The 11,075-nt window shown below is 38.6% G+C and overlaps 1 protein-coding gene across 1 annotated transcript; it reads left to right on the plus strand.

Moving 5' to 3' along the window:
- Nucleotides 1-5,128: 5,128 nt before the first annotated feature.
- Nucleotides 5,129-8,215, plus strand: GYPC (glycophorin C (Gerbich blood group); the record flags this gene model as incomplete). Its single annotated transcript, XM_010181094.1, has 2 exons — nucleotides 5,129-5,179; nucleotides 7,508-8,215. Coding segments are annotated over 2 exons (248 nt in total), but the record flags the coding sequence as incomplete, so codon positions are not given.
- Between the last annotated feature and the right edge of the window lie 2,860 nt (nucleotides 8,216-11,075).

Raw genomic sequence — 11,075 nt, forward strand, 5'->3', positions numbered from 1 at the left:
AACAACAACAACAATAATAATAATAATAATATTTTGCGGAAATTATAGTAAAGTTTTTTAACAATTGCAAAAGCTTCCTGGTGGACTCTGTATATTCCTCAATACTTTCAGAAATTTATAATTCTAAAGACACATTTCAGCCTACAGACTGCTTATTTGCTGCAACAGCATAGTCAATATTTGGGGTGGTTCTGTAAAGTGTATCCATGGATATGCCAAGATAAGGTTGAGTTGCTCTTCACCTGGAAAAGTCCCACTAGCAGCAGTGTTTTTCATAAGGTGTTTAGCTAAGCTGATTAAAGATGAAATGTCTTACAGTGAGTTTCCTAGTCTGCAGTCCTAGAGAAGCCCTAAGAAGGAAATGACTGCCCGAAGGAGCTCAGCTCATCATTCACAAGGACTGAATGAATTTCAAGCACTTCTTATGCAATGAACAGGCACATCAAGAGAGAAAATGGGTTGCCCAAGAAAGCACTTGGAGACCTACTTGAGTGTAATAGAGCAACCAAGGCTTTGTCTGAGATTGTAACCACAAGCAGGTAGCAGTTGAGGAGCATCATGATAAGGGATGGCTTAGGTTGCTAAGAATCGAAAGCACAAGCTTCTGGGTAGGAAAATCCTGAAAGGCAGAAGCAGGAGCAGTGCTGCCTGACTGGTGTTGAGTGGCTTTGAAAACTGAACTGTAAAAGCTGCTTATCACACACAGATATCTGTATACTCACTCAGCTTGACTCGCCCACTCCAAAACAGCACTGTCACCCACAGCTGCAAGGAAATCGTGACAATGTGAGCTGTAATCTTGGGTTTTTCTTTCTATATTCAAAACAACAGTAAGCACTTATCCAGCTTTAGTCTGGAGCTTTATCTTAGCAAATGAGAGACACTGAGAAGTTTGGGGTACGGTCTATGTTATCCTATCAAATTGCCTTTGTGGGATTACACAGTAGAGGTTTGGTAGTTTGCACCAGTACATTGTGTCCATCCTGGTTCCCATGAATCAAATATGCCAAATGGGGATCCCTTTGAAGGAACAGTTTTTCTTTCATGCTTTCTCCATATGTAAATCCATAACAGGCAAACATGTAGGTTCTTGAATTGCTAACTACGCTGCTGACTGCAAAAACACTAAGGGAACACGTACTGAATTTTTTTTCTGGAGACTCTTTTAGCAGGTAAAAATAATGCCTGAAAAATTAGGAAGCTTAACGTCTCTGCAAGTTTGTCCCATGTGTCACTGGCAGTAGCCACCAAAGCATATTGAGGTGTTGTTTCTGCAAGTAGCAGGATCTAAAATCTATGCTTTCTATGCTGGATGCAAGAAAGTATTTTGGGAATTAATATGCCTCTTCCCATCACCATTTCAGTTTGGATGTCTTGACATGGTTACACTTCTTAAGCAGCTCACTGATAAGTCTTACATCTTCATCAGTATTCTCAGAATACTTTCTGCTTTCCATAAAGATCTGTTTCCTGGTGTCAAAAATCATGTCAAAACTTCAGTTTTTGTCTACAAAGTGCATTTTATCTTTGGTATTGTAGAGAAGGGCTGAAAAGCAAGACTTGAATGAAACTCAGGTATGAAATAGAGGGAAAATAAAATAATTTTAAAATTGTTTTAAAGCCAGTGTCATAATTTTTGAGCAGGAAGTGACTACAGGTTTTAGTGGTTTTGTAATTTAAAGAACAAAAGAAAGCATTGCAACTGCCAGGAGAAGTGCATAGCAAAACAAGGAGGGAGTGCTGAACCTCAAACCAACATTTTCACTGGTGGACCTGCCTTCTTCAAACAAGTGCTCCTTGGCCAAAATGTAACAGGATCAGTTTAAACTGGGGAAAAACCTATCAAATTAATAAAAATAAATTTTTATTGGAAAATTGCACTTGGAGGAGGTGGTTTAACCAACTGACTGAAAAATGTAGGAGAAAAAACTCACCACTAGCTACATTAATATAAAAGCTAGTTATACTGGCTTTTCACTTTTGAAGCACAAAGCCAGAGATCTGCTTGCAATATTTAAGTCAGGAATATTCCTGGGGGTTTCAGAAGCTGCTGCCTGTTCAGCATGATTTGATTGATGGGATCGAGACAGGTAGCAATTGTCGTTCTATTGCAAAATTCTTTATCTGTAAGTTTATGGGCAGAACTGGCATTTGATGAATTTCAGGTCATGACACAAAGGCATTTCTTTCCCTTTATTCTGACTTTTAGAAACATACTGTCCAACAACAGACAATTTGATTTGTATGTTCTGTTCTTGATTTAGCCAACTCACTCTGATGGCCAGAGATTTTATGGAAAGCAAGTTTTCCCACAATCTTTTGATTTCTGCGTGTCATGGTAACCAATGGCACTAAATAACACCACTTGTCTAAAAGCTTTCGGGACTGGACTGTAGCTACGGACAAGGGCCAATATAACAGTGAGAGGAAGTTTTACAAAGACAGTGTAGCAGCAGATAACACAAAAGATGTCCTTGAAACAAAGGAAAATAACCAAAACAGGTGCAATGGAAGTTACTGACACACAGACCTCTGAGTATTTTGCACACAAACAAGAGCAGAATAAAGAAGGTACAAGAAGGCCAAAGCCTACTGCCATTACTCAGCTAAAAATTCCTCCTATACACTGGATGTCTTTTCTGCCTCAGAAAGTGAAGTTTCAGTCTTACAGTAATGCAGTGTATTTCTCACATAGGCTGAGCTGAAGTTAAAGAGAACATGCTGAGGTTCCTGGTTAAGTATGGGTACCCATTTGGATAGTGGCAGTTGTCTCACCCCTGCTCTGGGAAGATTGCCTTATTTCATGAGTATATGCCTTACATTTTCCACAGTCATATTTCATGAAGGGTGATACTGCCTCAGTCTTGAATGACACTGATAACTTCCCCCTTGTTTAGCAATTTTGTGATATTGCCATGAATTACATAGCTATTTTTGGACAAAGTGAAATTTCAGGGACTGTGAGACAGACATTGAGGGTCCCTCTCACCCCTTCATCATCCTTGCTCCAAAAATGATCTGGGGAGCAGATCCTAGAAACTTCAAACACTCCAGATGATGCAGCAAAATCCAACGAGTACCATCTAGGAGAACAGCAAGCATGTTCTGTGGTCAAAAGTCGACACACAAAGAAGTCGGACCCTGGTGCTCGCACTAAAATGGGAACTCTGGTGAATGAAGCCACATCATGGTGTTAGCTGGTGGCTGAACGGCACACTGTTATCAGCTTAACAGATCAGAGCAGACTATGCAATAGCTCAAGATGGGTTCAGCATTCTCCTGAAAACTTTGAAAGTACAGTATGGAAATGAAAACTTTTATGCAGAATTGATGATACTGTAATCCATTATCAAAAAGCACTTTGGTGGCAAGTACTAGAGATAAGGCACCTGCTTGTTATCTGAATCTGAGAGGCACCTGGGAACGGCAGGAAAGAGCAGAGAGTTACTCACATACCTTTTTATAATTAGAGGGATAATGATTTGATCTGGAATTAATGTTTGGAAGCAAGCTGTGTGGCTAGGGAAGCACTTTAGAATTCACACCTTCAAGTGTTTGATTGCTGTAGAGGAGCCTGCTTTTTTGGCATGCAGCATATAGCTGGTGTATAAAGACATACAGAACAGTTTGACCTTGAAGCAATTAATCTCTTCTGAGGCACACGGGTTTTGAATGGACGTAGACATAATTAGAGTTTTTAAATTACACAAGGCGTGCTCAATCTTTCCATCAGTGTATAGCTGGTAGATAATGTGGGAAGGATTTCTTGGGGAGAGGAAAGTACTCCTACTTTCTAGAAAGAGCATCTCTCATGTTTGGGAAGAGGAGGACCCTTTGAATCTCAGCTTTCCTCCATTTATCGCAGTTTGATATGAGAGACCAGATATGAGTAAGTAGAAAGCTGCTTATAGATGCAAGCTCTTGCATCATATATCGCAAATTCAACAATAGGAGAGCTAGATATCAGCCATAGTGCCATTTTTTAATTTATAGAAGGATTTGGAATTAATATTTTTACCTTTTCCAAAGAACTTTTCTTTCCACTGTGTTTACCAAAGAGAAATAAAAACAAAAAAAGACCTCAGGTAAAGCTATTTGTCTTGTTTGGAAACCAGTACCATTGGACTAAGTGGGTTGATATCAACGGTATGAAATAAGGAGCAGAAAGCAAGATCTGAATTGAACCCTGATCAACTAAGGGGAAGCTAGTGAAGAAATGCTTGTCTATATGAATTCACTTAAGGTCTATCTCAAATAATGAGAGAAAAATCCTCATAGTTTTTTAGGATTTTTTTTTCTCTCCTCTTTAAAACACTTTGGCTATTCATCAGTTGTTTTGGATATTCTTAGTAAATGCTATAATTAAGATCAAAATATAATTAAAATTCTTATTGCTCTTTCTTTCAATTTTTCAGACCCATTTCTTACTTCTTAAAGAGACATAGTCAGGTACTTCTGCATTTAAATTACAAAGTTATCTTTTTTATAATAAATTATAATCCAGTAAAGAATGGAATTTGGTTTACCAGCACTGAATTCAGACTTACTCTAAGTGGGGACAGTGTTTTAGACCACATACATAACAGGTTTGCCTTGATTCCAAATGTAGGTTTAAAAGAAAACAAATGCTAAGATTAAAAACAGGATTTTTCAGGTAAATAAATACTAATTGAAATCAATAGAGCCAAATTATTTTGCATCAAACCAAGATCCAAACCATAATCTGAAGAGCCATAAATGGAAAAATAAATAGGAACCAACATTTTTTCCCCAAAACTGCCTTTCTCAGTGTAATCACAATACCTAAACACTCTTAATTTAATCAGTCACTGGAGGATGTTACAGGTAAGTGCTCATAATAAACAGTAGGTGTTTCCCTGAGGGCTGTGATAGTTAGCATACAGTGCTAGCTATTTATTTTCCAGTGTTATGGTGACAGAAAACTGTTACAGTATAGCTAACTCTAATGAGAAGTTTCATAAATGTATTTTGCTAATGAGAGATCTTGTTTAAGCTCTGAGTTTCAGAGGTTAAAATAATACAGCACCACCAGTACAGTCACTGCTGCTACATATGATCCAATTCCTTTTTCTTTAATTAACTTTTGTATGTTCTAATCTATTTATAGATGGAGATATCGAGGGCCCCACAGCTGGAGCAGATGTGGCTGTTATTGGAGGTAAGTAGCAGAACGTACGAAGCAGCACCATTAGAATTAAAACAGCAGGTTGGTTGATTTCTTGCATTTTGCAAAACCTCTGCTTTGCTGACAAGACAACAGGAGCAGCACAGTTAGAGTTAATTAGGCCGGTGGGAAATCTGTTCCCAGAAGGGCTATTGGCAAGACAACGAGATGAGATAATGAGCATAAACCATACAATGAATAGTGCCACCCTCATCCATTCCTCATTTTAGGACAAAATACATAGCAGTCCAGTTACAAAGTCAACCTCTGATATTCTTCATTATTCACTGGGCCAAGATTGTCATTTAATACAGAACTGGTGTAGCACCTTTGATTTGGGCCATGCTACCTCATAGCAGCCGAACCTTTATTTTTACAGAATATACCACAGTGCATTTCCTGGTGTTCTTTCTATTAAAGCACTGTCATGCATTTAAACTCGATACAGTTGTCAGAATAAATGAGCAAAGCTATGTTCACAGAGAGAACCTGTATTTTTATTTTTATTGTGTTTGTTCATTTCCATGCTAACACACTAATTTCAGTCATTCACAAGGGGGTATACCAATCATTAGTGCAAATTGGTGAGGTTCTGCTATATTTCCCTCAGGTCCCATCTTCCGTAACTTTAATTTCAGCTTTCTATGAACAAGTAGTGGCTAAATTGATTTGTACTTAGTCCCTTAGGCTTATTAATACTGTGCTACATCCAGAGCCTAATAAAGCCTCTTGTGTCAAGGGATACTAGTGAGGTCCTAAAAACTGATGAAGCCCCCACTGCAACTATGATATTATTTTAAACCTAAAGTTCTTTGTATAAGCAATTTCATTTCTGCTACCAGTAACTTCACTTTCCAGAACCAGGCACTATGAAATCTGTGGGATGACATTGCAGGCATATTTTTTTAAGACAGAGTTATCATTTTTATTTACCTTGCTAATATTCTGTCCGTTCCCATGTTTTCATGCCAGTCGGGTATTCCCATTCAGTTTACTGATGCCGATAAATCTAAAGTTTTGTAGATATCCATTCCTGCCACATATCTTGAACACAGGGCATAGAAGAGAGATACTGTCCACATACCCCTCATTGTCTCTGCAGAATAGTAGGCATTTCCAGGGAGCAATTCATTTGACCACACCTTTGAGTCAAATGGATTCGTACCTGTTGCATCCTCACAGCAACTTCATACTTCACACATGGGATTTTCCTAGGAATGTCCTGTTCTGGTGCCTTTTGTTGCATATTTCTTTAATGTTTGGTTTACTCCTGGAGCCGTATGAATATAGAATCAGCTCAGTATCATGTGCTGCTACAGAATCACAGCTAAAGTATTTATAAGCACATCCCAGTTGCCTGCAAAAAGTGTTAAAAAACAAAAGTCATGTAAGTTGAATGAACTTCCAGATAATTCATTTATTTTCAGGATTCTTAAGTGAACAATGTGATCTGGGAGGAAAGGGATATAGGTGGTATTTTTTTTAACGATGCACTTGTCAGGGGTACCTCTCTTTCATGGACTTCTACCTTTCACAGTAGAAAAATAAAAAAAGGAAAGTGCTCTGGGAAGCAAGAACACACAGTGTTCTCTGCGCAACCACTCCTGGAACTGGAATTTACTTCCCTTCACTAGAAGTGCTTCCATTCACTATTTAGTCCTATGCACATTTGGGTTACCTATGGAAATTTTTGTCCAGACAACACAATGCTAGTAATTAGCCTTAGTCCAGGAGACAGGAAAGATCTACCCAGAATCCCTTCCTTCTCCTGGATGTCACTTCCACACTCATTACAATCAGACTTTCTTAATTAGAGCACAGCATGAAATGGCAGCTTGCGAATCCAGAGCAGTACAACAGCCACACGGCTCCTGCTATTTGTTAAATGTCTCCTAAGAAATATTCAGTGCCCTGTACTTCTCCTGAAATTGAGTACACTTGTGGAGACAGGGTCAGATTGTCTGCAAAATCCCCTGGAAACATGCTCCCAGAAGGATGAAAGAAACCTTTTGGTTTTCCTTTATGTTCTATTATTTCTCCTTATTTTGTAATGAACTTTTAGCTCCAATGAGTTCAGTCAAATCAAGTCATTGATTTGAAAGAGAGCTAGTGAGAATTTGACCTGCATTCCTGCAGTATTTATATCCCATCTTGGTTTTTTGCAGTGTCAACCTCTGTTCTGACTCTGGCCACCACAACATGCAAGAGTCTTACGATACATGGGCTTTTTCCTATCAAGTAATTCAGGTTGTGCTGTCTGGTTGTGAGATACTGCCTGTATTTTACTACTGGCAATAGATTTAGCCGGTCTCTTTCTTCTAGGTGTGATTGCTGCAGTGGTATTTGTCCTCATTTGCCTGCTGGTGGTGATGATCCGGTACATGTACAGGCATAAGGGCACCTACCACACCAACGAGGCAAAAGGAACTGAGTTTGCCGAAAGCGCAGATGCTGCTTTGAAAAATGACCCCGCTCTCCAGGAAGCAGTGGATGAGAGCAAAAAAGAATATTTCATCTGACAGACAAGGATTTCCGTGGAGACTTCCCCAAGGGAATCAATCAGACATGCTACATCAACAGAAGTGCTAAGAGATGGTTAATATGAGGATACAGGCAAGCATCCTAATTGAAAAGTATCTCTTTACTTTTTTTGTCAGTGGGTTGCTTCTTTTCCTCTACTGGTAAAGAACGAAATGCCAGATACTTGCCTGTTGATTTTATTAGCAACACAGCTGGTCACAGTTGAAATCGATATCAGATAAGAAGAAACAAAATCTCAGTATGAATGATACCCTAAAACAACATAAAGATAGCAAATGTCAAGCCTTGACATTTGGTGAAAATAGCAGATGCCAACGGAAAACATCCTGTTAGAGTTAATGATGCATCCTATGCTGATATGATACAGAACTACCTGAAATTGAATTTCAAATGGTCAAAGACAAACATTAAACTAGATAAAACTGATGTAGCTAGAACAAAAATAGTTTTGTAGCCCAGATATCTCCCTTTAAATGTGCAATTATATTGGCACAGGGGAGTTTGTTTTGTTTGGGGATTTATATTGGGATTTTTTTAAAATTGATTTGAATTTTATATATATAAAAGTCAAATACACTTCAATGAAATAAAACTGTTGGAAAACATGGAAAATGTAAGAATGAAGGATTTATTTCTAACTTGCTCTGCATGGCAGCTTGAGAACTGCAAAACGTTGGAATTTACAATGTGGTTACAAATATGATTCCAATTAGTTGGTAGGTTCCCTGCACGCATGCATAAATAGATAGGTATTAAAAGTTAATGCATCTTGGTTTGAGCAAGCCTTCTGAAACAATGGAGCTCAGCTAGATTTTTTCATATAAGATATTTTGCCTGAGTATTTATTTATTTATTATACGTTGGAAAATTCTCTTGAATGCCAGCCAGCAGGATTTTGGATTTTAGCAGGGAGAGGAATTAAGTTCTGGTGCAGATACCAATAAATCTTTTACAGATGCAGCCATAAGACTACCGCTATAAAAAAGCTTGTTCATCTGCAACCCACTGCCTCGTATTCATGTCTCCCTCTGTATACCCTTTGCATTGTGCTAGATAAGAGAATTACACCAACCACTGATGCTTTATTATAAATAAATAAATAGATTAGTCACGGTGAGTCACATGAAAAGATCTTACTCCTTGCCTAAGAATCAACAGTGATGAGCTTCTTTACCCAAGTAAGTTGGCTTCCTAATTGAAGCCCACAATTAGCTCTGGAAATAGGATAATTGTTCTCTGCACCTGCTCATCTCCAGCTGTGATGGTGCCCTGGACTACTGAAAATAGAGGGGCAGAAATACACGATAACAAACAAGACACTGATGAGCTCTGCTCAAGGCAGTATGCTTTTTCCTGTGTTGTAATCTATATACATGTGTACATACATATATATATATATATATATAAAGTCATCTACAACTGTGTTTTCACGACATTGTTGATGATCACCTATGCTCACTTCCTGGCACCAAAGCTTGGAAAGCTCTCCAGGATTCATTAGTGACATTTGCCACAAAAATGCTGTAAGAGAAGGCAGATCTGAACAAGAAGACTCTAAGGACCCAAGTGAATAAAAGGGATATTTTTGTCTTTCAATCACAATCTTTTCTCAGTACCTGAAGGAGGTGGACTCTGAATTACTCTTAGTATCCTGATACCTTTGATTTTGAATTTTAAATCTCTCCATGTTTACATTATCACCAAAGAATATCAAAATAGTGCCAAATGCTTAAGAGATTTCTGTAGCATATTGTTGCACAACCATATTGTATTCTGTGGCTAGTACAGTATAAATTACACAAAACACAGCACTAGTGCAGCTCAGATATTTTGATATTATGCACCTGTTTCCTTCCAAGATACATTACTGTTTTAATCTTTGTACTGCTTTTGAAAAAGGAATCTGATTTTATTTTGCCAGGACAAATTCACTAATTTTAGCTGTAAGACTGAGTTTGTAAAACTGAAGACCCCTGACCCTCCAAGTTCATTGAAAATGTAAATATTTCCTCTGAGGAGAGGAAATGGGGTGGCTTGAGCTCTGCTGCAACTCCCACACAAGGAATGGGAACACCAAAAAACTTTCTTTAAGTGCTAGCAGGACCTATAGAGGACTACCAGCCTTTTGTCCCCTATCATATACTCATGTCATGTGAGTTTGGCTGTTAAAGATAATTGACTTTAGAGGAAGGTGTGAAGGACATGGAGAATAAATTACTCCCGCCCTCTTCAGTCATGAAATTCTGGTTTTTTGCAACTTGAGCCTGCTGATTATAATTAGACACCTGTGTCATAACCAAATTAGTGTCTTTTTTTGGGGTGTGTGTGAGGTGGACTGAGACAGACAAACTGTCCACACTGGAACGGTAGAGGCCACACTTTCTGGTGGTACAACACGAGTTCAGTGGAGCTCAGCCAATTCTTACCAGTTCACTCAACACCAGACTTTGTGTCATTGCTTCCCCTAAACCTGAACTGAATGCAGCTACTCGTCTTTAACTATATCCCTTCTTAGTAGCTTAATTAAATCTCTTTATCTCATTTTCCCTGTTCATCTAGGCTGACGAACAGACCAAGCGTACAGCAACAGCTTCACTGTCAGCAATGAGCCACTTTGAGTATTTGCAGAGCAGTGACTCTGGCAAGAGCTGTGGTTTCAGTTAGTTTTGTGGGGGTTTTTTACAGGGTTTTTTGGGTGTGTGTTCCAGGGCTTTGTATATTTAGAAATGACTCAAGCACACTGAACAAGGAGAAGAGATGGCTTGTGGAGATTTTCTGTTTATTTGTTTGTTTCAGGACTAAATTTTGCTTTGTAATAAGGACAGCGCATGACATCTGATGACTGGCAGACACTAATGGCCTCATCCTGCTATTTTTTGCTCATACAATTACTCTACTGTCTTGAGTCATTCAATTTAGTCATAAAAAAGAGTGCATTACAAACTTCCTATAACTTTTAGGTCTAATTAGCAAAACATCACTCTGCAAGCAACATGCTGTGCTAAAACAAACATTATGTGCAACACCAAGACATCTCAATCGGCAGCCATAGCCTTTTTCATCACTGATGATTAAATGATTTTTACAATTTGCTTCCTGAATAGGAGCATTAAGGAAATAGTTTCTTTTTCCCCCAGATAGCTTTATTCCAGGTCCCTCCACTGCTGTAGCCTGTTGTCTTGCTCTGCTCTGGTGTCCCATTTCTCCAACTGTGACTGTCATTTCCAGGTTCCCATCTGGATCCCTAATGCCTTCCCAATGGCAAAGGATTGGTCATTTACTTAAGTATATTTTTGTTGTAGCTACTCTATCCCTCCCTGCTAGCCAAGAACTGATTTTTCAAAAATTT

The sequence above is a fragment of the Mesitornis unicolor genome, unplaced genomic scaffold, assembly GCF_000695765.1.
Source record: "Mesitornis unicolor isolate BGI_N332 unplaced genomic scaffold, ASM69576v1 scaffold36193, whole genome shotgun sequence".
NCBI classification, from domain to species: Eukaryota; Metazoa; Chordata; class Aves; order Mesitornithiformes; family Mesitornithidae; genus Mesitornis; species Mesitornis unicolor.